The sequence below is a fragment of the Cervus canadensis genome, chromosome 4 (genome assembly GCF_019320065.1).
Source record: "Cervus canadensis isolate Bull #8, Minnesota chromosome 4, ASM1932006v1, whole genome shotgun sequence".
Lineage (NCBI taxonomy): Eukaryota > Metazoa > Chordata > Mammalia > Artiodactyla > Cervidae > Cervus > Cervus canadensis.
The window spans coordinates 56,448,435-56,475,849 of NC_057389.1; the positions used below are offsets into that span (position 1 = coordinate 56,448,435).

Consider the following 27,415-nt stretch of genomic DNA (forward strand, 5'->3'; position numbering starts at 1 on the left):
TATTAGAAGCTTGAAAATGTTTTGGGGAAGATTATATAACCATAAAACCAGGCAATCATAATTATTCATGTCATTCAAGGAAGTATGATTGATATCTATGTACTAGGTTCTGAAATACATCAGTAAACAATCCAGACATTGTCCCTACCTTCTAGAACCTGCTGTCTAGGTGAGGTGCTTTGAGGAGAACTTAGAAGTGAAAGGACACTTAATGATGATCAGTCATCTTCATCTTGTAAAAATAACAATACAAGCCCATGTGATTTATTAAAAGTCTTTCCACGAAACAAGGAATTCCTCTACATACGCTTTTAAATTATATGTACCCCACGTGCCAGAATTGTGGTTTCCATTGTTTGAATCACATAAAGGAAAAAGCTACCATTTAAGTCCAGTTTATAATACCTATTATACATAAGGTCAGAGAATTAAGATTTTATGAAACTTTCAAACTATGTGAAAATGCATATGAGGGCACTTCCCATCTCTCTTACCCTTCTCTTTTTCCCTAGCATTGATCATTGTCTTATAAAGCATGTATGTACATATTTAAATATTTCTTTTTTGTGTCATCATTGAGTTTGAGAACTTTGTTTTGTTCACCTTTACACCCACTAACATCGAGAACAGTTCCTGGCAGAGCATTCCTGTAGATACTCAACAAGTATTTGTTGACTAGATCAACGAATAAGTCACAATTAATTTTAAAATTCTGGTGGATGGATTCTCCTCCTAATATAGAAGCCGCCAGTTTTGTTGATATCCTACTTCATTATATGAGCTGGATAAACAAGACAGCATGTTCTCAAATGGTTTTTTTTCCTATGCTCTTATGAACAGAAATTTGAAATAATTCAGAATGGCATAAAATGTTTTTTTCATTAAATGGCAAAATGCCCTGGTTCCTATAAGCAAAGGAATATATTATAATAAAGAACATAATAACAAAGCTCTAGTGAACCTACAAATAAGTTGTACATCTTTTAAGAACACATTTTACATTGTCAGTGTTTTTTAATATCATTAATGTCATAATGGGCTTCTTCCCAGGTAGCACTAGTGGTAAAGAACCTGCTTGCCAATAAAAGAGACAGAAGAGATGCAGGTTCAATCCCTGGATTGGGAAGATCCCTTGGAGAAGGGCATGGCAACCCACTCCAGTATTCTTGTGTGGAGAATCCCATGGACAGAGGAACCTGGCAGGCTATAGTCCATAGGGTTGCAGAAAATTCTACTGTGGGACCTATTATTCTACTAGGTAAGAAAGTGTTTTTCTAGGAATTTCTAACTTCTGTTAAACACTCCAAAGACCATTCAGTTTGGAAATATCCATCAATTCTTTATAGATCCTCAGAGACTACTAATATTCCACAATCTTTGATCCTAAATAGTACATTAATATGAAAACCATTATTTTTAACATCTCAAACCAATAGTAAGGTCCAATCCATGCAAGACTACTTAAAAGTGCTTTTGACAAGGGGAAAAAACAATTTGGCCATGTCATTTAGAGGGAAATTTATTAAAATATTGCATATTTGTTTCCAAAAACTCAATAGAGAAATCTTACTTGAAAGAGATCAGAAAATCCACAACAAGGTTACTCTTTAGGCATCTCCTTCCTTCTTATCTAAGTAGACTGACTTTTGGTGCTTTTTTCATGTATTTAGCCATCACGATATAATTTTCTTGTTAGGTATCTAATGGGCTATTTTATACTAGTTTATAAAGCCATTTTTTAAAGCAGAGAAAATGAGATTGGTCAAGCTTGTATCAGCAATGTCTACCACCTTGTCTGATTATCTGAAATCACAGAGGGAGGTAAGTCATATAAAATAAACATGGCTGCAACAATATACTATTATTGAAGAGAGTTGTTTTCTGAAAAAGGTAGGGTGGGATAGATAGACACAAAAGGGACCTATTTAAATATTTTTAAATAATCTAATATTTCAGTAACATATATGTTATATACAGAAGGTTGATGTAAAGAGAGCAAAAGTCTAAGTATAGGAGAAATTGTAGTCTTTTCCATTTAATACAATTGTGAAACAAAAACATGCATTTTGCAGACATTTCTCCATTAAAAAATTTAAGACAGGCATAATGTGATTCAATATAAGATATACTAATAATTCATTATATTTTATGATGCCCATCTCCTACATAACCACAGTATCAAAAAATTAGGAAGCAGTTTTTTGGGTTTTGTTTTAGGAAGCAGTTTTTGAACAATAAACAGAATGCGTCTGGGGTTATTTTCAAATCAATAGTGTTTGATGACAAAAAGTTGAAAAATTGAACAAATGTTTGTGACTTTGCAGTAGTTAAGTTGAAAGATTTTTCCATCAAAATAGAATAAAGAGCATACATATGACTATACACTTAAGAAAAATTGCTAACCTTCTTAACTAGGAAAATGAAATCAGCAAAAAAAATTCTATATGGATCTAAAAGCTAATGGGAACAGTATATTTTGAAAAAACTTTCAACTCCAATAAACTGATAAATTCCTAATTGAATCCAAAACTATCTAGAAAGTCTGAGTTTTCTTCTACATTAATCACGGACCCCCGATGATTAGAGGCAACAGACTTGAGAACCTTGAACTCTCTGGTCCCAGTTCCTCCAGTCAGACACACCTCGTACTGGTAGCTCTGGGACAGGGTCCCCGTGCCGCTGACGTCCACCAGGTGGCCCGGGAAGTGGCCCTCGGGCACCGGGCAGCGACTCGCCGAGCCCGCCCCGCCCCTCCTGCACAGCCGCACCGCCACGAACGCCAGCACCGAGAAGAGGAAGAGCGACGACACCGACGCCAAGGCCACCACCAGGTAGACGGTGAGCGGGTCGGCCGGCGCCGCGGCCGCCGCTTCCGCTTCCGGGGGCGGCAGGTAGGGCTGCGAGAAGCCGTCCACCAGCAGCACGTGCAGCGTGACGCTGGCCGACAGCGGCGGCTCGCCGTTGTCCTTGACCAGCACCACCAGCCGCTGCTTGGGCGCGTCGCGCTCGCTCAGCAGCCGCGCCGTGCGCACCTCGCCGTTGTGCGCCCACACGCCGAACAGCCCGGGCTCCGTGGCCTTGAGCAGCTGGTACGACAGCCAGGCGTTCTGGCCCGCGTCGCCGTCCACCGCCACCACCTTGGTCACCAGGTAGCCGGGCTCGGCCGCCCTGGGCACCAGCTCGGTGCAGGGCGCCGAGGCGTTCTGCAGCGGGTAGAGCACGAAGGGCGCGTTGTCGTTGGCGTCCGCCACGAGCACGCGCACCAGCGCCTGGCTGCTGAGCGCGGGCGAGCCGCGGTCGGCGGCGCCCACGCGGAACTCGAAGGCCCGCAGGGCCTCGTAGTCCAGGGACGTGAGGGCGAAGAGGTGGCCGTTGTCGGGGTTGATGGACACGAGGGAGGCGAGGGGCAGGTGCGGGTCTGGCGGCGGCAGCAGCGAGTAGGTGACCTGGGCGTTGGCGCCCGCGTCTGTGTCTGTGGCGCTGACGGTGCCGATGTGCAGGGCGGGGCTGTTGTTCTCGCGGACCCACAGGGTGTAGGAGGTCTGGGTGAAGGCGGGGGCGTTGTCGTTGACGTCGGCCACCAGCACGGTTATGTTGTGCTCGGTTTTCAGTCTGGGGGTTCCCATGTCAGTGACCGTGATCGTGATGTTGTACTCGGCTTTGCTCTCTCTGTCCAGTGGGCTCTCTGTTTCCAAGGTGTAGAAATTTTTGAAATTAGGCTTCAAGAGAAACGGAAGGTTGTCCTGAATTGAGCAAACCATCCTCCCGTTGTCTCCAGAGTCTGGGTCTCGGAGGCTAAAAACCGCGACCACCATTTCAGGCGATGAATTTTCTGGTATGGGGCTGGTAAGAGATGTTACGACTACTTCTGGCGGGTTGTCATTCACGTCTACAACACTAACTAAAATTACTGATTTTCCTGAAAGGCTCCCACCGTCAATGGCCTGGATATTTATTGTGTAAGACTGAACTAATTCGAAATCCAGAAGCGCTTTTAAACGGACTTCACCAGAAATTGGATGGATTTCAAATGTCTTCTGTATGTCTCTGGAAACGTGGGAAAATGAGTAAGATAGTTCTCCATTTATTCCTGCATCTAAATCTGTAGCAGATACCTTGACGACCAAGAAGTCCAGAGGGCTGTTTTCTGGTATCGGAACCTCATAGATGGGTCTCTCAAACTGTGGGGCATTGTCATTGATATCTAAGACCAACACACGCACCAGTGCAGTTCCAGACCTCGGTGGGGACCCGCCATCCAGGGCTGTTAGCGTTAATCTAAGCTCAGGCTCCTTTTCTCTATCCAGAGGTTGGTCCAGTAACAGCTCTGGGTATTTTGTACCTTCCTCACTGCCTTGCAGTTTAAGGTGGAAATGAGGATTGGGATTTAACGTGTAGTTTTGGACACCATTCTTTCCTACATCCAAGTCCTGAGCGCTGTCCATTTGGAACGAGGTTCCTGGAGCAGTGCTTTCTGAGATTTTCAGAAATATATGTTTGTCTGTGAACGTGGGAGTGTGATCATTTATGTCTTCAACCCAAAGCTCAGCTCGAAAAAATTGCAAAGGATTTTCAAGTAGTACCTGGAAATGCAATATACATGGCTCGGTAAGATCACAAAGTGCCTCTCGGTCCGGTTGCTCATTTAAGAGCAAGTTGCCAGTCTGCAGATCCAACCGCAAGTGTGGTTTATAATCGTCAAAGATGACTCTGGCCCCCCTTGCAGACAGGTCTTCCACACTCAAACCTATGTCTTTCACCACGTTGCCTATAAAGGAGCCGATCTCCGTTTCCTCTGCTACAGAATAGCGCCAGGTTTCTGAACACACCAAAGACCCTCCCAGGAAAACAAAGAAAAGCAGCACTTGCCTTATCTGTTGAGGGTTTCCTTTTCCTAGCTCCATGGCTCCCTAGTCAAATGCCTTTCTGCGGAAATATTTCAGTGCAATCTCAAACAGCTTCTCTTATCAGCATGAACCTTTTGGAGCCTGTAGACTTGCAGTTCTGTGGCAAAGGAGTTTTTGGCTCCCTAGCTTTCTCTTGAAAGCCTCTTTTAATCACCACTGGTTCTCCGGCACTCCCAGTTCCAAAGGTTCACGGAAACCAGAGCTTCTGATGGTACAAATATTTCCCAATGTTATCCTGCAGCGCCACCACGCGACTCTGCAGATTCTCAGGTTTTAAATATAGTTAAGTAAGTTTAAGACAAAATATTAATTTATCCTGTGTTTGTTGATGGTGCAAAAGGTATTTTCTCCTGTATTTCTATATTTCTCCAGATTTCTTTTTTTTCTCCTATATTTCTTTTCTGAGTTTTTTCTTTGTCCTATGTGATGCTGTTACTTTTACGTCTTTAACACAATAGACTACATCTCTAGAGCTGTGGTGGATATAAAAAGTGTATTTAAGATATCATCCCAAGCTCAGATAAGTTATGCTCCCTCTGAAGACAATATATAAAACAACTAAAAATAGTTAAGAGGACTCTTTTATGTAATTGACTTAGTGAGCAAGAGTTTCCAAGGAAAATTGGAAATGGGACCAGAGATCTTAGTCTTCTCTAGGTATCAGCAAATACACTTCAAAAAAATGATAAGGATAAAGGCATGCACTGGAAACTGAACCTGGTATATGAAAACAGTTTTTCAGGGGAGGCTGGACAATACTGGCTGGGTAAATGGTACTGTTTACTTAGGAATACTCCATAAGTGACCTTCCTGGCAGCAGTAAAAAGTAAATGCTCATCAGTATTGAATAATGTAAAATATGTCCAGTTTCTGTCAACATTTTTAAAGTTGAACGAACTGGAGCCCAGTTTAGTTGTGGAACTGAGTTCTGTTTTGTACACCCAAGCCTTTCAGAGATATAATTATACATATTTTATTCCTCCATTCATTAATTTGTTTGGCAAATATTTATTAAACATATACTTTGTGCTAGGCACGGTGATTAGTGTTAGGGGTAGGATGGGAAACAGACATAGTTTCTGTCCTGAAAGATGGAGGCAGAAAAGTGATCACACATTTAAAATAGAGCGTAATGAATGCCATGATAAGCAAAAGTTCATGCTTGTATAAGAGCATAGGGTCACCTAACCAGAATTTGGAAGTACAGGAAAGACTTTTCTGGAAAAAGTAAATTCTGGTTTGATACACGAAAAATGAGTATGAGTAATCCAAATAAAAACTGGACATGGGCTAAAATTTCCAGCAAACTAAAAACATGGTTGTACAGATCCAAAATGAAAGAAATGTTTTGGAAGAACTGAAATAGGATCAGTATGGCTGAGTCATAGAGCAAGAAGAGAGAAATGGTGAGATTAGAAAGATCAACAAATAATTTTGTAACACATGCCAAGGTATTTGGACTCTACATAAATAGAAATGTGAGATTATTGAAAGGTTGTAAATAGAAAAGTGACATGACCCAGTTTTATTTTTTAAAATATGATCTTGTTTCAGAGTTGATGATAAATCACAGAGGAGTAAGACTAAAGGCAAGGGACAGATTAGAAGTTGTTGCATTAATACAGTTAAGAGGTGATATTGCTCTCATCTACAAATGCAGTTATAGAGTTGTCTTAGGATAATGAAGATAAAATATGCAGTATGTGGTGATTAAACAGAGTAGAATAAGAACGAGTAAAAGTAAATGTACGTTTTTTTTTTCAGGCTTAGGGAACTGGGTGAGTATTAGTTCTGTTAACTGATAGAGTGAACATAGGAAGACCAGAAGGCATATGTATAGAGCTAGAGAAAACATTTAGTTTTGATGAAGGGAAAATTTTGATGTAAAACATGTTGAGTTTAAAGTGTCCATAGAGCATCCATATAAATTATTACATAAATGATCTTACATTATATAAAGTGAGGAAGGAGGTTTGGGCTGCAGAGAAAATTTGGGACTTATTGATCTGAATGGTGACTGAAGCCCTTAGAGAAATAATGTAAGCTGTAAATTAAGAGAAATATGTTTGAATTTATGATTTTAGAGATGCAGCTCTAAAAGACTACTCTCTTTTTTTTTTCTTAAGACTACTCTCTTGAGAAGTGGTCATGGTTATATAGATCTGCTAGACTAGGGAAGAATTGGATGTCACTAGAGATGAAGAAGGCTAGAGAGTAAGTCAAATTCCTGGACTTAAGACTGTAGTAAGGGACGGACAGAGGAAAATTATAAGAAGTTGTATTTGAAAACTAGCTTTACCCCACTTCTCTCCCATGATCTTGATTAATTTAAAATCAACTGACATCCAGTTGACTTGATTCCCTCATTTGATGACAAGCAAAGACTATTTAGGCAGGAAGGTTTGCTATTTCTTTTAGCACTTTGAAGGTAGTTTACTTTTTTAAAATTTCCATTGCTACTGTTGAGAAGTTGTCAACATGGAACATAGCTTTCAGTCTGTCATGTGTTTAAACATGAAAAGTCTTTTTTCTGTGACTTTTCTTTAAAAAAAATTCTGCTTTTTTCAAATTTCACAATGATGTTTCCAGGTATGGTTATCTTTTGTTTATCCTGTTAGGCTTATTTGAGTCTCTTGAATCTGTGCACTTATGTTTTCATTAATTCTGAAGAATTCCCAGCCATTATTTTTTTTTTAGATTTATTTATTGGCTGCACCAGGGTCTTCATTGCTGCATGCAGCCTTTCTCTAATTGCAGCAAGCAGGGGCTACTCTCTAGTTGTGGTGCTCAGACTTCCCATTTTGGTGGCTTCTCCTGTTGAGGAGCACCAGCTCTAGTACCAGCAGTAGCCCTAAGCTGGCTCAGGGGCTTCAGTAGTTCCCTCTAGCAGCATGTGGGATCTAGTTCTTAGATCAAGGATCCAACCTATGTCTCCTGCATTGCAAGGTGGATTCTTAACCACTGGACCACCAGGGAAGTCCCCCAGTAATTAGTTTTTCAAATATTGCCTCCGATCCAGTCTTTCTCATCTCTCCTAGAACTCTGGATAAATATGTTAAACTTGTTTACTCTGTTATCCTTTTCTAACCATCTCCCCCATATTTTCTATCTTATTAACCCTATGAGTTGCATATGGGATAAGTTATTTTCTGCCCTATCTTTTGCTCCACAAATTATTTTGTTGCATTTAGTTTTCTATTAAACCTTTTATGCAGCTTAAAATTGTATCACATTTTTCAATTATAGGAGTTCTACTTGATTCTTCCCTAATCTTTCATATTTTATTGTTTCTTGTTCCCTGTACATTTTAAAGTATATATTTTACTTCAATTGAAGTTGTTAGCTTATTATAGAGTGTGTCTGATAATTGAAACATCTGAAGTGTTTGCAAATTTGAAAAGTGAAATTGTTAGGCGTTCAGCTCTTTGCGGCCCCATGCACCATAGCCCACCAGACTTCCTCTGTCCATGGAATTCTCCAGGCAAGAATACTGGAGTAGGTAGCCATTTTCTCCTTTAGGGGATCCCCGGTCTCCTGCATTGCAGGCAGATTCTTTACTGTCTGAGCCACCAGGGAAGCCCATTTGCAAGTTTGTTTGTTTATTTTTTTGTTCTGTGTTTTGCTGGGATTCACTCATGGTGTCATATTTCTTTGTGCATGCAGTTTTCTTTATATTCAAGTTAACATAAAAATTATATAAATAATTCTAGGCATAAGATGAATAAACCTTCTTTCATAGAAGGTCTCCATTTGGTTCTATCAAGATCTGGGACGACTGCTTGTCAACTACCACCTTAAATTAAGTTCAACCTTAAAAATCAAGTTCAAGGCTAAAATTGCACACAGGGGCTTATCAATTTCCAGTTTATTATCATAAAGGTGGTAGTTCTTAGGAATCCAGACTTATTGAAGTGAAGGTCTTCTATCAGCTTCTCAGTATGTTAGGCTTTGATTTTCTCCCCCATAATACACCATCAAAATAGAGGTTCACATTTCCCAGAATTCCAAATCCCAGGGAAAAAAATGGATTGGGTGTTGTTTTATCTTTCTGAATTATCTTTTAACATTAACTGTGACCTGACAATGTATTACTGTGTTATTAAGCTATTTTTTCCAGTAGGAGTGTTGGTGTACATAATCTATACCACCCTTACTAAAAATATAAAATCTCAAGGATATTGTTATGTCTCAAAATGAGAAGCAAATACTTTGTTCTCATGGAGTGTGGGGAATTGATCTTATTGAGAGGATACAGAAATAATATATATATTTTAACCAACTTGATCTGATCAATACTAAATCAACGATGATGCTGCAATCAATTTAAGCAGTGTCTTTGAATAGTTTTTTTTTGTCATTGATATTGGTATAGCTCATACTTCCGTCCACACCCCTATGTAAAACACACATCTTCTTTCCTACATCTGTTCCTTCTTCCTTTCTTCCAATATGTTTATATATTTGTATATTTTTACAAGTGTAAGATATTATGTATTATATGGATATATTGGTACTGTACTATAAATCTCAGTCTCCTTTTTTCTTTTTTCCTTTTTTCTTCCTTTTAAAACATTTGGAATTTATCCATGTGATTGTACACCAAGTTCACTCCTTTTCAACACCGCACAGTGAAGTGAAGTGAAGTGTTAGCTGCTCAGTCATGTCTGACTCTTTGTCACCGGGTGGAGTATAGCTCACCAGGCTCCTCTGTCCATGGAATTCTTCAGGCAAGCATACTGGAGTGGGTTGCCATTCCCTTCTCCAGGGGATCTTCCTGACCCAGGAATCCAACCCAGGTTTCCTGCAGATTGTAGGATTGTAGGCAGAGGAAGTTCGCTCCTTATGAATAATGCATAGTGCTCCTTCACAAATATGTTTCACATTTATCAATTGCTTTACTGATGAATATGTAGACAGACTCCTATTCTTTGCTTTCCCAAGATAAACATTCTTATGCACATCACTTTGAAAAGCTGTGTTAGAATTTTCTGGCTATATGCCCCAAAGTAGAAATGCTAGATCTTAAAATGTGTATATTTTTATATTTTTAGTAAAACTAAATTTACATACATACTAAATTTCATTAAATACTATTGAAATTCCCTCAAAATGGGGGTATATGCAATTTTCTATGCATATACATCTATGGTTCCATATGATGTTACCCAAATTTCTCATCTATGGGTGTAAAATTATTTTATCATGTATATCATCAACTAATGAGGTTGCGTGTCACTTCGTGTTCTTTTCAGACTTTGTTTTCCCCTCTTTTGAATTACTTTTCTCTTTTGTCCTTTAAAAAACATTCTATTGGCTCCCTTGATTTTCTGACTTTTGCTGATCTGAGGAGTTATCTGAATAATCTAAATATTAATCCTTCTGAGTTAAAATGTTGCAAGTAGCTTCTCCCTGCATCCCATCTGCTAGTTTATCTGAGCTATCCTCTAGTTTTAAGGTAGTAATGTTTGTCAGTTTTTATCTTTATTGTTTGCACTTTTCAAAATTTATTATTTTTTAATTGAAGGATAATTGCTTTATAATATTGTGTTAGTTTCTACCATACATCAGCATGAATCAGCCATAGGTATACACATTTTTCCTCCTGAACCTCCCTTCCACTTCCTGTTTGCACTTTTAAAACCTTGTTTAAGAAAGTGAAACCAATAGTAAGGTTGTAAAGATATTTTTACTTAGGTATTTTCTTTATATAGTGAATTTTCCAGCCAATTTTACTGGAAAAGTAATCAGTCTCTCCCTCCCCCGCCAGTAATTTTGACACCTCTTCAATCATGACTAAATTTTCCTATATAAAAGGATCTGATCTTGAATTTCATTCTATCTGGCAGTGTACAAGCTTGTTTCTGAATTATTCAAGTAGAGTATTTTGTTCTCGTCTATTCTTACTCTTATGCATAAGAAAAATAAGATTTGTTTCTTATGCCTCTGAGAGATAAAGAGGGTCCAAACATTTTTTTTTTTCAGGACTGTACTGCCTTACGGAGAAGGCAATGGCACCCCACTCTAGTACTCTTGCCTGGAAAACCCCATGGACGGAGGAGCCTGGTAGACTGCGTGTGGTCCATGGGGTCGTTAAGAGTCGGACACGACTGAGAGGCTTCACTTTCACTTTTCACTTTCATGCATTGGAGAAGGAAATGGCAAACAACTCCAGTGTTCTTGCCTGGAGAATCTCAGGGATGGGGGAGCCTGGTGGACTGCCGTCTATGGGGTCACACAGAGTCAGACACGACTGAAGCGACTTAGCAGCAGCAGCAGCAGTACTGCTTAAATGTCTAGTTAATAAAATTCTCACAACTAGTAAGTATCTGTTGCAATGCAAAATAAGACCAGTAAAAGCTTCATGAAGCAAAGAAAAATTTCCTGAGAAAATTGGAATTTGTTTTACACATTTCACAATGTCAGCAAAATTGCATTTTACTACATCATCTAGTCTATAATATTTAATTTTGTAAGAGAAATCACAGAAGTGTATATGCACAGTAGCTTTATTATCCACACTACATTCTAGTTACCAAAATCTGTACTGAACTGTACCCTTATAGATTGGATATATTATGATTTGGAACACCATGGGGCATCTATAAGCCATTAATATAGACCCATCCTTTGTGAACATCTGAGAAAGAGCACAAATATTAAGGATTTTTGATATTTACTTTTAAAAATTAAGAGAAAAGTGAACCAAGTTCATTTCTTTAACAGTCTGAATTTTCATCTTAATTATTAATAAGTTTGTATCTATATTCTTCTAATGGAAGAGTATTTTACTTAAGATGACACCATAAACAATCAAGCTATGTAATGAACACTATAAAATAATAGAAATTTAAACTGGCAAATGTGGCATATTGAGAGAAAACAAAGCAGCAATGTAAAATAGCAGAACTCCTCCCCTCAAAACACCATCAACAATGAGAAAAAAGGAAAATTACTTAAGAAATCACTAATTTTCAATTTGGTCACTTTTGTCATAAATTGAATTCATGAAAAACACGATATAACAATAACCAAAACAAATAAGGTACCCTACTACTGAAGATGGACAGGTAGCACTTTTACCCTTTATGCTAAAAAATTTCAAAGGGAAGAGTGCAATAAGATCCAATATACTTTCCACCCAGTCAATAGAACTTTTAACCTTTGATGTATCTATCTATGCTTTGATGAAATATCTAGAAGTAAATTACATATATAGTGGCATTCCCTAATACTTTAGAATTTGCACCTCCAAATAATACTCACACCATTGTCACAACAAAAAATTAGCAATAACTCCATTACTATGACATTTAGACCAAATTACAAAAAAATCAGAAAACTATATTTCCATTACATTATAGCCACTACTTTTTAAAGCCACTAAGATTTTTAAAGCGAGGGGATCATGAGAAATGATAATACATGCAACTACCATCCAACATGAACTATATTACAGATTGGCAAAAAGGGGCCTACCAAAAAAAGGAGGGGTCTACAGTTTGCCAAGAATAACAAAAGATCAGAAGTTTAAATTATTTTACTGAAGTTTGAGTCCAAAGCTATTTCTAAAGTTCTCATGTTCCCCTATATGCCTACCGGTGTCTTGAACTGGAAGATTAGGGATAAACGGCTTCAGAAATTTAAATTCATTCGTCCCAGTTCCTCCCGTCAGACACACCTCGTACTGGTAGCTCTGGGACAGGGTCCCCGTGCCGCTGACGTCCACCAGGTGGCCCGGGAAGTGGCCCTCGGGCACCGGGCAGCGACCCGCCGAGCCCGCCCCGCCCCTCCTGCACAGCCGCGCCGCCACGAACACCAGCACCGAGAAGAGGAAGAGCGACGACACCGACGCCAAGGCCACCACCAGGTAGACGGTGAGCGGGTCGGCCGGCGCCGCGGCCGCCGCTTCCGCTTCCGGGGGCGGCAGGTAGGGCTGCGAGAAGCCGTCCACCAGCAGCACGTGCAGCGTGACGCTGGCCGACAGCGGCGGCTCGCCGTTGTCCTTGACCAGCACCACCAGCCGCTGCTTGGGCGCGTCGCGCTCGCTCAGCAGCCGCGCCGTGCGCACCTCGCCGTTGTGCGCCCACACGCCGAACAGCCCGGGCTCCGTGGCCTTGAGCAGCTGGTACGACAGCCAGGCGTTCTGGCCCGCGTCGCCGTCCACCGCCACCACCTTGGTCACCAGGTAGCCCGGCTCGGCCGCCCTGGGCACCAGCTCGGTGCAGGGCGCCGAGGCGTTCTGCAGCGGGTAGAGCACGAAGGGCGCGTTGTCGTTGGCGTCCGCCACGAGCACGCGCACCAGCGCCTGGCTGCTGAGCGCGGGCGAGCCGCGGTCGGCGGCGCCCACGCGGAACTCGAAGGCCCGCAGGGCCTCGTAGTCCAGGGACGTGAGGGCGAAGAGGTGGCCGTTGTCGGGGTTGATGGACACGAGGGAGGCGAGGGGCAGGTGCGGGTCTGGCGGCGGCAGCAGCGAGTAGGTGACCTGGGCGTTGGCGCCCGCGTCTGTGTCTGTGGCGCTGACGGTGCCGATGTGCAGGGCGGGGCTGTTGTTCTCGCGGACCCACAGGGTGTAGGAGGTCTGGGTGAAGGCGGGGGCGTTGTCGTTGACGTCGGCCACCAGCACGGTTATGTTGTGCTCGGTTTTCAGTCTGGGGGTTCCCATGTCAGTGACGGTGATGGTGATGTTGTACTCTGCTCTTTCCTCTCTGTCCAGTGCTTTATCTGAAACTAGGGTGAAAAAGTTCTTGAAGGTCGGTTTCAGAAAAAATGGGAGGTCATCTTGGATAGAGCAAATAATCCTTCCATTTTCTCCAGCGTCTTGGTCTCGGACACTAAAAAGAGCCACAAGGGTCTCTGCGGCGTTCTCTGGAATTATCTTTGTAATTGATGAGATGATCACTTCTGGCGGATTGTCATTTGTATCTATTACTTTAACCAAAAGAGTGCATTCTTCGGAAAGACCCCCACCGTCTGTTGCCTGAATATTTATAGTGTAGGATTGTACTACTTCAAAATCCAGTTGTGATCTCAAATGAACTTCCCCAGATATTGGGTTGATTTCAAATGTTTTACGAATATCTTCTGATGCATGAAAAAACGTATAAAGTATTTTCCCATAATTTCCTGCATCCAGATCCTTAGCAGAGACGGTGATAATCCAAGAGCCAACCGGTGCGTTTTCCAGGATCTGCACCTCATAGAGCCTCTGAGGAAACTCTGGGGCATTGTCGTTGATGTCTAAGACCTTGATGAGGACCAGAGTTGTCCCAGACCTGGGGGGGTTTCCACCATCCAGTGCTACAAGTGTTAATATGAGCTCAGGCTCCTCCTCATGATCTAGTGCTCTGTGCAGGACCAGTTCTGGGTATATCTTTCCATCGTCGCTGTCTTGAATTTTAATGTAGAAGTGAGAATTGGGGCTAACTGTGTAGTTTTGAAGACTGTTGCTTCCTACATCCAAATCTTGGGCACTCTCCATTAGGAATGTAGTTCCAATGGTGGCACTTTCTGATATTTTAATAACTATTTCATTGTCAAGAAATGTAGGGGAGTGATCATTTATATCTTTGATGTGCAGCTCAGCCTGAAAAAACTGTAAAGGGTTCTCCAATACCATCTGAAAATGCATCACACAGGGCTCCGTGGAGCCACACAACTCTTCTCGGTCAAGTTTATCATTTATCAGCAAATCCCCAGTCAGCAAATCGAGGTGCAAATGCTTTTCATTATCATCAAATACTACCCGAGCTTCCCGTGAAGAGAGCTCCTCCACCCCAAGCCCCAGATCCCTTGCCAGATTAGCCACCAAAGAACCGATTTCTGTTTCCTCTGCCACAGAATAGGGCACAGACTCAGGACGCGCCTGAGACAATCCCAGTAAAACAAAGAGAATCAGGACTTGCCTTTTCCGCAGAAGGAGTGCCCCTCTGATCTCCATGGTTCTTTCAAGAAACCTCTTTTGTGGAAATTTTTTAGTTCAGCCCTAATTTTCAAACCGAGGGTCTTTTTTTTTTTTAAGTTGGAAACTTCTGAAGTCTATATAAACCTCCAAGTCTGTAGGTGAAGCGCGTTAATACCTCTCTTTTCAGTGGGTTGAATGTTCTCTGTTCTCATGAATAATGGAGCCCTGTGTTGTAGAAGCACCGTTTTTGCCTTATACTGCAGCGCCACCATGTGTCTCTGTGAATTTTTTTCAGTAAAAAATTTTTTCTCTTTAAACAAGTAATTCATATATTCATCTGGAATATTTTAAAGCAAATACCAGACATCATGTATTTTTACCTCTAAATACTTCATTAAGTATCTCTAACAGATAAGGACTAGAAATTTAGTGATAGAACCTTAGTACATTTTATATTTGATCTGTGTTTGCATTTCCCCATTTTCTTTTAAATCAGTATTTAAACAAGGTCCATGAAATGCATTGAATTATCACTTTTGAATGCTTGACAAAAAGAACCGTTAAAATATCCTGAACTGAAAAAATTATGTCTTATTCAGGCCATTTCTTGAGTTATTGCAAATGTATTCTCCTCTCCAATCTTGTAAACACTTAATAGATTTCAGTCAGTTATGGTTAGTATTGTCATTACTTTTTCACTTGTATATTTTTAAAAACTACATATTAAGGACATGACATTGTCTTTATGGCGCTTAAAGGCTAGAAAATTTGGTAATCAAAATATGCCAAAGTAATCAAATATACCAAGTAATCAAAATATGCCAAATGTATGCCTAGGTAAATAGTAATATGTAAATATCTAGAAGGGACATCTTATACCCAGGAGATAGCACTGCATAGTGGTTATGAACAGGGATTCTGGAATCACAATCTCTACATTAGAATCCTAGTTCTGCTACTGTCTACAGTCATGGGCAAATTATGTACCTCTGCTTCCTTACCTATAAAATAGGGGTAATACTAATGTTTACCTTCTAGGATGATTATTGTAGGAATCTAATGGTTTAACATTACTAAGTGGCTGGTAAGTGCTTGTTCAGTTCAGTTCAGTTGCTCAGTCATGTCTGACTCTTTGCAACCCCATGGACTGCAGCATGCCAGGCTTCCCTGTCCATCACCAACTCCCAGAGCTTGCTCAAACTCATGTCTATCGAATCAGTGATGCCATCCAACCAGCTCATCCTCTGTCATCCCCTTCTCCTGCCTTCAATCTTTCCCAGCATCAGAGTCTTTTCCAGTGAGTCAGTTCTTCACATCAGGTGGCCAAAGTATTGGAGGTTCAGCTTTAGCATCAATCTTTCCAATGAATATTCAGGACTGATTTCCTTTAGGATTGACTGGTTTGATCTCCTTGCAGTCCAAGGGACTCTCAAGAGTCTTCTCCAACACCACAGTTCAAAAGCATAAATTCTTTGGTGCTTATCTTTCTTTATGGTCCACTCTCACATCCATACATGACCACTGGAAAAACCATAGCTTTGACTAGACGGACTTTTGTCGGCGAAGTAATGTCTCTGCTTTTTAATATGCTGTCTAGGTTGGTAATAGCTTTTCTTCCAAGGAGCAAGCATCTTTTAATTTCATGGCTGCATGAAATTATGATAGCATATATATGCTACCACGTGTGAAATACATAGCTAGTGGGAAGGTGCTATATAGCACAGGAAGCTCAGTGCTCTGTAATGACCTAGAGAGGAGGGAGCAGGAAAGGTAGGAGGGATGCTCAAGAGGGAGGGGATATGTGTGTACATATAGCTGATTCATGCAAAATTAACACAACATCGTAAAGCAGTTACACTCCAATTATATGGCTGCTGACTGATCAGAATGATTGCTACATGTTGGAGTAGATGTGGAAATTTCTTAAGGCAACAATGAAGTTTGCTGCATCAATGGAGTCTTTGTTTCATGAACAGTTTCTCTGTAGCCCACAATGCTGTTTGAGAGCATTTTACCCATAGTGGAACTGCTTTCAAAATTGGAGTTGATTCTTTTAAACCCTGATGCTACTTTATCAACTAAGTTTATGTCATATTCTAAATCCTTTGTTGTCATTTCAGTAACCTTCACAACATTTTCACTTGTAGATTCCATCTCAAGAAACCACTTTCTTTGTTCATCCATAAGAAGCAACTCCTCATCCATGAGAAAGTTTCATCATGAGATTTCAGCAGTTCAGTCACATCTTCAGGGTCCATTTCTAATTCTAGTTCTTTTGCTATTTCCACCACATCTGAAGTTTCTTCCTCCACTGCAGTTTGAACCCCTGAGTCACAGGGTTGAAATAAACTTCTTCTAAACTCCTGTTAATATTGATATTTTGATTGCTCCCCATGAATCATGTATTTCTGATGGCATCCAGAATGGTGAATCTGTTTTGAAAGGTTTTCAATTTCCTTTGCCCAGATCCATTAGAGAAATCACCGTCTGTGGCAGCCAAAGATTTATGAAATGTATTTCTTAAATAATTAAGACTTGAAAATTAAAATGACTCCTTGATTCATGGGGTGCAGAATGGATGTTGTAACACTATTCTGGTTGTACATCTCCAGCACTAGGTCTCACCAGTGGGTTTAAAATACTCAGTAATCCATGCGTAAACAGGTGTACTGTTATCCAGGGTTTGTTGTTCCATTTAAAGAGCACAGGCAGAATAGGTTTTGCATAATTCTTAAGGGTCCTAGGGTCTTTGGAAGGTCAATAAACATTGGTTTCAACTTAAAAGTTACCAGCTGCGTTAGACCATAACAAAAGAATCAGCCTGTCCTTTAAAACTTTGAAGCGAGGCATTGACTTCTCTCTAGCTACGAAAATCCTATATGACTTCTTCGTCATCGACACTGAAAAGCTGTGATGGTGTAGTCAGCTTCATGAATTATCTTAGCTAGATCTTCTGGATAACTTGCTGCAACTTCTGCATCAGAACTTTCTGCTTCACCTTGCACTTTCATGTCCTAGAGACAGCTTCTTTCCTTAAATCTCATGAACCAACCTCTGCTAGCTTCAAAATTTTCTTCTACTACTTACTCATTTCTCTCAGCTTTCATAGAATTGAAGAGTTGAAGCCTTTTTCTGTATTAAACTTTGGCTTAAATCAATGTTATATATCTGGTTTGATCTTCTGTGCAGGTCACTAAAACTCCACATCAGCAATGAGACTGTATCACTTTCTTATCATTTGTGTATTCTCTGGATTAGCACTTTTAATTTCCTTCAAGAACTTATCCTTGGAAGATTTCTCTGGTGGTCCAGTGGCTAAGACTCTGCACTTCCAATGCAGGGATCATGGGTTTGATCCTTGGTCAGGGAACTAGATCCCACATGCCACAAGTGAGTTCACTTGCTGCAACAAAGATCGAAGATCCCTCGTGCCACAAATAAGACCTGGAGCAGCCAAATAAATTAATTTTAAAAAAGAGAAAGAAAAAGAGAGAACTTGGCCTTCCCATTCACACCTGGGTCTTTGGTGCAAGAGGCTGTTTAGCCTCTCTTGTCTTTCAGCATGCCTTCTTCACCAAGTTTAATAACTTCTAACTTTTGATTTAAAATGACACATGTGACTCTTCCCTTCACTTGAACACTTAAGGCAAATTGTAGGATTATTAATTGGCCTATTTTCAATATTGTTGTGTCTCAGGGAATAGGGAGGTCCAAGGAGAGTTAGAAAGATGGGGAACAGCCAGTTGGTAGAGCAGTCAGAACATTTATCTGTTAAGTTCACTGTCTTATACAGGTACAGTTCATGGTGCTCCCCCAAATGATTACAACACTAACATCAAAGGTCACTGATCAAAAAAAAAAAAAAAAAACAGACCACAGATGACCATTATATTTTGTTTTATTATAACAAATATAGTTAAAATGAAAAGTTTGAAATACTGAATTACCAAAATGTTACAGAGAGACATAAAGTGAGCAAATGCTGTTGGAAAAATGGTGTCAATAGATATGCTTGTTGCAGGGTTGCCACAAACTTTATATTTGTAAAAATACACAATCTCTACAAAGTGCAATAAAAAGAAGTATGCCTGTGTTCGAAACCATGAGATCTCTGTGTAAATCAAGCAAAAATGTGTCAAAGAAGAATAGAAGAGATTTAGCACAGAATTTTGATAAATATCTTCATTTAGAGATGAGGTAAGGAAGTATTTTTTTTAAAAAGACAAGGAAGGCCCAGAGTTTAGAATTATGAAACCAAAAGCAAATAGTATTTCAAAACTATGAGGAAGATTGACAGTAGCAAATGCTTCAGAAAACTCAAGAAAAATAAATATTAAAATGGTCCATTGGATTTAAGGAGATGGTCATTGTGAAGGATTCTGTTAGATGTCTGCCAAAATCTGTTCCCTTTTTCTTTATCGTAATAGAACTGTATCCAAGGACATGGTGACTCCACCTCGCTTGTAGTTAGGTGTGGCTAAGTTCTCACACATTGTGAATAGAACTTTCATTTGCCACTCGTGGGTCTGCCACATCTGGATTATCTTTTCCCTCCTAGTCAACTAGAACCCAGATGTGGCAGTGACCCAGCTACAGTCATGTAGATTATGACATTGCAATAGGAAATGCAAGAGGAATTACTTGGAACAAATTTTGGTTCCAGAAGGACCATGAGGAGCAAAGCTGCCCTGTCTATGCAATCCTTTATCCACTGTGGCTGTTACAAGAAAGAGACACATGTTTTACAAGCCATTGAGTAATTTTACTACTCTTATTTCTCAGTGTAATCTTAAAAACTTACACAGAAATCTTTGACCAGCTTTACAATATCAGTTTTCAATACGGACTGCACTGGGTTGAAAAGCAAGAAGGATGAGGAAGTAAAAATGGAAATCCTTTTGAGAAATTTAGCTGCAAAAGAAAAAAGTAGATTTGTATCTGGAGGGGAATTTGGACTCAGGAGGGTTTTTTAAGCCTAGAGAAATGTTTTTAAAATGCTGATTTGCAGTACTGAGTAAAGAAGGAGAAAATTAAAATATACAAGAAAGGATATTATCAGTGTTAAGCCCCTAGAAGGCTGTCAAAGACAGGATTCAGCAAATATGAAGGAGTTAGACTTAAGTGGAAGGGAACTTAGCAGAGGAAATTACAAGTACATATGCTTTCAAGAGTATAGGTTTGGGAATAGGACATTAAGATAATTTCCATCTGATGGTTCTGTTTTCTCTTTAAGATATTAAGCAAGTTCATCTGCTAACAAGCGGTATGTAAGTAGTAGGGTAAGAAGTTTAAAGTAAGATAAAAAAAAATTAAGTAGGTATGAAGTTGTTATGAAGAGTAAAAGAGAATGTTACTTAGGAAAATATAAAAAGATTTCTTGATCTTGAAAGCCCAATTAATTTTGAATGTAATAACCTTAGTGGTGATAGTACTGATTATTTTCTAAGCTTTGTTTTAGAGTGCAGCATCCCAGGTGTAAGAGAAAAGAGAATTTTTATTGAATAATTTAACTAGATAAAAATATTTATCTAATGTGGTGTTTCATCAGGAGGCAAAGGAAATCCTAGAGTGAAGGAAAATTGAAAAAGAATTGAGAATATGAGCATGAGAGTGGTTGGGAGTGGTGAAATGGGAGTCAGCTGATGGGAAGGAAATTAAAACAGGAGGGGGTTGATAGGTAGTAGCAGCATCATGGGATGGAGGTCTTGACAAGGTCAAAGACAAGATGTGATAGGAGTAACTGGATCAGAGGGGTAAAGGCATAGAAGGTTCTCATAGAAGGTGTTCTTAAAGGGAGAGATCTGAAATCATATTTCATAGAATAATCCTGGGTAGTGAGAAAGTACAGCATGTGGCCCAGGTACTGAGAAGCCTTGATAGATTAACCAGTGGATGTGTGCTCAGTCACGTCCAACTCTTTTCAAGTCCATGGACTGTAGCCCACCAGGCTCCTCTGTCCATGGGATTATTCCAGCAAGAATATGGAGTGGGTTGCCGTTACCTTCTCCAGGGGATGTTCCTGACCCAGAGATGGAACCCTCTTGGGGCTCCTGCAGCTCCTGCATTGGCAGGTGGATTCTTCACCACTGAGCCACCTGGGAAGCCCCTTTCTTTCCCATACTCTTGGCAAATTCCAACCTAGACTGTTGTTTTGTTCTTATTGGCAAGGGTTTTCAAGAAAATTAACTCTGGGAAGCTGAGCAGTTCCTTACATCTCCATTTTGTAAGTGACCTCTTCCCATTGACAACTTATAGTCCTTTAATGTAAAACTGGCTGATATAGTTGAATTCCTATGCACTGGTTTAAATTTAACTGTAAATTATTTGAAGCATAAGAGCAAAATTTGTTTTTAACAATACATTTGAAGAGAACTGGTTGGTTTACTTGTATCTGAGCTCCGAAGGCCTCACCATTCTCCACTAGAGTCAGGAAACAGTTCTTTCCATAAATAGACAAGTCTTCCTGTTCAGGTAGGTGGAAAAACCCAAAGCAACAGGCTTTTCTCTGCTGTTGCACCTGTTAAATTTTCTGCCTGAGTTGTTTAAACTGCTCTTTCCCTTCCCCTATTATAAATGTGAGAGGCCAGGCTTACTGGGGAAACAAGCTACTAGAACACTCCCACCTTTGTTTTTGACAGCTATACCATCATAGATCTCTTTATGCTAGTGGTCATCCATCTTTTCCCCACTAAGTACAGTAAATATAGGAGGTACCCTTAATATTTTGATTTATTAATATGAGTTTTTGTTCTCTATGTAAAGAAGCTTTCATTTATTCCTAGTTCTACTTCTGAAAACAGAAAATTAGAATTTAGTTAGCCTGCATGGAGGAACTTTTGTTCCCTCCATTTTTCTTAAATTCAAAGAGTAATTAATCAGTTCATACAGTTCAAAAGAACTGGCAGTGAAATTTTAGCATTCAAGAAGTGTAAACATTAAGTTATTTTGGATATGCTAGAGCAAGAGATTGTACTTCCAGGCATTATTAACTAATACCCAGCCCCTCTACAATGTTAAGATTAGAATATCTTCAAGAGGCAGTTCCTGGCATTGACTCTAGTCTGTGGCCCCACAGGAATAAAAGCAATCATTTTACCCTCATGCATGTCCTCTTTCTCATACCTACTCTCTGTCTCATGTGAACACATTTCCTTTCCCTCTATACCCCTACTCATTTTGCTCATCTATGCTTTCCTTCCACAACATACAGACTTTAAGACTTTTTGATGAAATTCTTGGAAATATCCTCCCCCAACAATGAAGGCTTTCTCTTCTATGATATAGTCAGGTCACTCAAAGCAAAAGTGGTTGGTTAGAGCTTGTACAGCATGAAACAAAACTTTCTCCTACAATGGCTTGAAAAAAGGTTTAAAACTAGAATGTTAAAGGACTATCTTTTCATACTTTTCAGTGCTCTACAAATATCTGAGAAAAGTGGTTTTGAAACTTTGGATTGCTACCCATTAGTAAGTCATGAAATCAATTTAGTGGATCATGACATTTGAAAATTAAATTGAATGGATTAATATAGGCAATTTCAAATTGCATCACAAAAAAGCTAAGTAGTGTTTACAAAACATTTCTATTGTGTTTGTATGTTACATAATTTTTCTATTGGCTATTTCAAAATTTGAAAATTAGTGCCCAGTGTAGATGTATTCTGGGAGAGCACAGGAGGCAAAAGATTATACACTTTAGCACACAAGTCCACTCTACAGTAAACAAATTATGGTTCAGGAGCCTGCATTCTACTAGATTGCATTATACCTTTGTAACATTAGTGAGACATCTGGAAAATAAAAACTTTATATTCCAAGATTATGTGGGTGGCCACAGTATTAATATGTCTTCACAGTAACCCTCCAGGATCAATAAAGAAGAGACACTAGGAAAATTGCCTTCTGGCCCTAACAAGATCAAAGGACATTATTTTCAGGTATATTTCCAGCAGTAATAAACATTTTAAAAACCTAATTAAAAAGAGTGGTGAATTTAAAGAAAGAAAAATGACATTTCTGAATAGCAACTATTATTAAATCACAAGAAAAATCGCAAAAAAATGAAGAAATGCTTGAACACTTGAAATACTTTGAAAGTGGTCTGCTTTATTTTATCAAAAGCATAATTGTGAGTGAAAGTTCAACTGAAGAGGGAGCCATGAGAAAAAAGTTACTTGGTGTAAGGCAAGTTAATTAATTATGAATTAATTATGAATTAAGACCTCCTTGGTTAGAGAATAAATTATTTGTAATAATTACAACCACAAAAATAAGCATTCACTTAGAAGATGGGTACAACATGCAAAGATATGAAAGTAACAGTACAATTTCAAACGCATATTTGGGGGAAAATAACGATGGTGTGGAAGGAGCACAAAACAACATACATATTAGATATAAAAGTTAACTATGGTCACTGAATATTGAACCCAAAGCTATTGTAGGAAGTATGATTTTCCTCTGTTTCTTTCCCAGGGCGTTGGGTCGAGAGATTGGGGAGAATCGGCTTCAAGAATTTGAACTCATTCTTACAGTACCTCCCGTCAGACACACCTCGTACTGGTAGCTCTGGGACAGGGTCCCCGTGCCGCTGACGTCCACCAGGTGGCCCGGGAAGTGGCCCTCGGGCACCGGGCAGCGACCCGCCGAGCCCGCCCCGCCCCTCCTGCACAGCCGCACCGCCACGAACACCAGCACCGAGAAGAGGAAGAGCGACGACACCGACGCCAAGGCCACCACCAGGTAGACGGTGAGCGGGTCGGCCGGCGCCGCGGCCGCCGCTTCCGCTTCCGGGGGCGGCAGGTAGGGCTGCGAGAAGCCGTCCACCAGCAGCACGTGCAGCGTGACGCTGGCCGACAGCGGCGGCTCGCCGTTGTCCTTGACCAGCACCACCAGCCGCTGCTTGGGCGCGTCGCGCTCGCTCAGCAGCCGCGCCGTGCGCACCTCGCCGTTGTGCGCCCACACGCCGAACAGCCCGGGCTCCGTGGCCTTGAGCAGCTGGTACGACAGCCAGGCGTTCTGGCCCGCGTCGCCGTCCACCGCCACCACCTTGGTCACCAGGTAGCCGGGCTCGGCCGCCCTGGGCACCAGCTCGGTGCAGGGCGCCGAGGCGTTCTGCAGCGGGTAGAGCACGAAGGGCGCGTTGTCGTTGGCGTCCTCCACGAGCACGCGCACCAGCGCCTGGCTGCTGAGCGCGGGCGAGCCGCGGTCGGCGGCGCCCACGAGGAACTCGAAGGCCTGCAGGGCCTCGTAGTCCAGGGACGTGAGGACGAAGAGGTGGCCGTTGTCGGGGTTGATGGACACGAGGGAGGCGAGAGGCAGGTGCGGGTCTGGCGGCGGCAGCAGCGAGTAGGTGACCTGGGCGTTGGCGCCCGCGTCTGTGTCTGTGGCGCTGACGGTGCCGATGTGCAGGGCGGGGCTGTTGTTCTCGCGGACCCACAGGGTGTAGGAGGTCTGGGTGAAGGCGGGGGCGTTGTCGTTGACGTCGGCCACCAGCACGGTTATGTTGTGCTCGGTTTTCAGCCTGGGAGTTCCCATGTCAGTGATCGTGATCGTGATGTTGTACTCCGCTTGGCTTTCCCTGTCCAGCATTCTTTCCGTTTCCAACGTGTAGTAATTCTCAACTGAAGATTTTAGCACGAACGGGAGGTTTTCTGAAACAGAACAAATCATCCTCCCATTCTCCCCAGAGTCTCTGTCTCGGATACTAAAAACCATAACCACAATCTCCGGAGAATTTTCTGGGATTGAACTGGTAATTGATGACACAGTCACTTCAGGAGCATTGTCATTCACATCCATCACCTGAATTCTGAGTGTTGATTTTCCAAAAAGGCCTCCCCCATCTGTGGCTTGAATGATTATGGAATATGCTTCAGTTGTTTCAAAATCCAAGGGTGAAGTTAAACTCACTTCTCCAGACTTTTGGTTAATTTCAAATGTCTTGCGAATATCTTCTGAGGCATGGGAAAACATATATGATATTTCCCCGTTTTTCCCCGAATCTAAGTCCCAAGCTGAGACCGTGACAACCGGTGAGCCGAGAATGCTATCTTCTGAAATCTTCACCTCATAAAATGGCTGCTCAAACTCAGGGGGGTTGTCATTAATGTCCACGACCACCACCCGGACCAAGGCACTCCCAGACTTAGGCGGAGACCCGCCATCCAGAGCGGTGAGGATGAAATTGAGTTCAGACTGTTCTTCATAATCCAGCGCTTTATCCAGAACTAACTCTGGGTATTTCCTGTTATCCGGATTGACTCTCATTTTAATGTGGAAATGAGAGTTGGGGCTTACTGTGTAGTTTTTTAGAGCGTTGATTCCTACATCCAAATCCTTTGCACTTTCTAGTAAGAAGACAGCACCGACAGGACTATTCTCTGGGATTTCTAAGAGCATTTCTTTTTCTAAGAAGACAGGAGAGTGATCATTTATATCCTTGACCTGGAGCTCAATCCGTAAAAACTGCAAGGGGCTTTTCATTAATATCTGGAAATGCAGCACACAGGGCTCGGTGGAGCCACAGAGCTCCTCCCGGTCTAGTGCTTCACTTAAGAGCAAATCCCCTGTATTTATGTCCAGCTGCAATCGCTGTTTGTTATCATTAGATACCACCCGAGCCCCTCTGGAGAATAGTTCACCCACTTCCAGCCCCAGGTCTCTTGCCAGATTGCCTACAAAGGTCCCACTCTGCATTTCCTCTGCCACTGAGAAGCGCCCAGAGTCAGACCCCGCTTGAGACATCCCCAGCAAAACAAAGAAAAGCAGGACTTGCCTTATCTGCAGAACGCCTGCCCCTCCAATCTCCATTGCTCCTTTCCCAAAGTCTTCCTGCAGAATCGCTTCACCCTTCCCACTTCTGGGTAAGGTGCCTCTGATATGTCCACCGAATCTTCAGAGGCTTATGTTTGCCACTTGAAACCTTGTTCTTTTTGTCTTCCTAGTGCTCTTTTTGCACTGGGTAACAATGTCCAGAACATCATCCAGCATAGAATGGTTTTTCTCCCCCAGCGATGTTATCCTGCAGCGCCACCATGCGTCTCCACAGATTTTCAGAGTTTGATGAAAGCTACCTAAATTCCATTCACATAAATATCCTCCAGAAGCAAATATTCTTTTATATATTGTATTTAAGTGATTACACATGTAGTCTATCATCCATAAGAGCTATTTTATACTGTTTATAGTTTTTGATGTTATTAGCATTTAAAAAAGCTTTTAAATATCCTTCCCCACTCTCCACACAATTGAAAATGTTCAGTTGTGGTGAATACAGAAATATAAGATGAGATTCCTGGCCCCCAGGAGCTTGTAATCTTTCTGAGAAAACTGAGCACCAGAAACAAGGAGAGTATAAGTGACTGTTTAACTGAACAAAATTCCAGCACTTCTTGGCCTTCCTTAGGTGGTAAGGGAAAGGGAAAGTGTACACAAGTCATTTCAGAAGCCCTCTCAAAGGATATGAAACTGAATTAACCATGAGGTAGAACAAAGAGAACTATGTATAGATAGTTCTGATAGCACAAAAGGCCTTCTGTAGATTTCCTTGATAGCAGTGAACTGTGAACTAAGAGAAAAATGAAGTAAGATACTGGGGTGGAACATATTGTGGAAATCCATAATTTATTTCTAGTTTCTCATAATTTACCAAAAAATGAACAAATACACAAACATGTTAGTTTCATTTAACACAGGCTTACTCCTAAAACTGACTTCCCTCAGTTTCCCAAGATTTATTCCAGCTACAGTTATGGTCATCTGCTGTCTCTTTCAGCACAGGAGAGAGTGAGAGAGATTTTCTTTCCCAGTTGTAGGACAAAAACTTAGTTTTACTCTGACCAGACTAACCAAGATCATGTACCTGCTACTGAGGCGATCATTGTTTCAGGGGTATAGAATTATGAAAGTGAAAGTGAGTCACTCAGTTGTGTCCAACTCTCTGTGACGCCATGGACTATACAGTCCATGGAATTCTTTACAGGCCAGAATAGAATTGGAGTGGCTAGCCATTCCCTTCTCCAGGGGATCTTCCCAACCCAGGGATCTAACCCAGGCAGGTCTCCTGCATTGCTGGCAGATTCTTTACCAGCTGATCCACCAGGGAAGCCACAATAGAATTGTAGGTGGAGGTTTTAGTTTCAGAATCTGAACTCATCTTTGTCCTCTGTTTTGCTTTAATCCTCTCTGGGGTCACCTCTAAAGCTTTTGGTGGTTTCAGTTTTAGCCAAAGTACATGGTTGCTACATGGTGAGGGAGATTGTTTGGAACAGAATTCGCCTGTGATGTCCAGTATACAAGGTCTCAAGAGTGTGCTCAAAAATTTATGGAGGAGGGATCTAAGAAGTTTTCATTTTAAAAATGTTAAGTTCAATTATATTCTTAAAAATGCAAGCTAGACACATGGTTGAAAAATAAATCACTACAAAAGGGCAAAAATTGAAAAGTAGATGGATTTACTACACACAGTTATCCTTTTATTTTTATTTTTGAATTTAGAGAGATTTATTATGCTCAGAGAAGACAGAATACCCTCATGTTTGATTCCTTCCAAATTTCGAAGAACAGTATTACAGTACTTTCATGTAATTCTTTGATTTTACACAGCT

At 41.1% G+C, this 27,415-nt stretch overlaps 3 protein-coding genes across 3 annotated transcripts; all 3 read right to left on the reverse strand.

Annotated features, from left to right (window-relative positions):
- Positions 1–248: 248 nt before the first annotated feature.
- On the reverse strand, positions 249–6,836 carry LOC122439799 (protocadherin beta-18-like). The gene has a single exon (XM_043465256.1). The coding sequence runs from the start codon at positions 4,902–4,904 to the stop codon at positions 2,514–2,516; it is 2,391 nt and encodes a 796-aa protein (XP_043321191.1). The 5' UTR covers positions 4,905–6,836; the 3' UTR covers positions 249–2,513.
- Positions 6,837–12,428: 5,592 nt separating this feature from the next.
- Positions 12,429–15,020, reverse strand: LOC122439796 (protocadherin beta-14). Its single transcript, XM_043465252.1, has one exon. It carries the CDS (start codon positions 14,842–14,844, stop codon positions 12,445–12,447), a length of 2,400 nt encoding a protein of 799 aa, XP_043321187.1. The 5' UTR covers positions 14,845–15,020; the 3' UTR covers positions 12,429–12,444.
- Positions 15,021–22,893: 7,873 nt separating this feature from the next.
- LOC122439795 (protocadherin beta-12-like) lies at positions 22,894–26,253 on the reverse strand. The gene is given in 2 exon segments (XM_043465251.1): positions 22,894–23,339; positions 23,342–26,253. Coding segments are annotated over 2 exon segments (2,397 nt in total). The 5' UTR covers positions 25,620–26,253; the 3' UTR covers positions 22,894–23,220.
- Positions 26,254–27,415: the final 1,162 nt, after the last annotated feature.

Bases quoted from the DNA above. Each gene is read 5' to 3' on its own strand.
- LOC122439799 (XM_043465256.1), bottom strand. From the start codon at position 4,904: ATGGAGCTAGGAAAAGGAAACCCTCAACAGATAAGGCAAGTGCTGCTT.
- LOC122439796 (XM_043465252.1), bottom strand. From the start codon at position 14,844: ATGGAGATCAGAGGGGCACTCCTTCTGCGGAAAAGGCAAGTCCTGATT.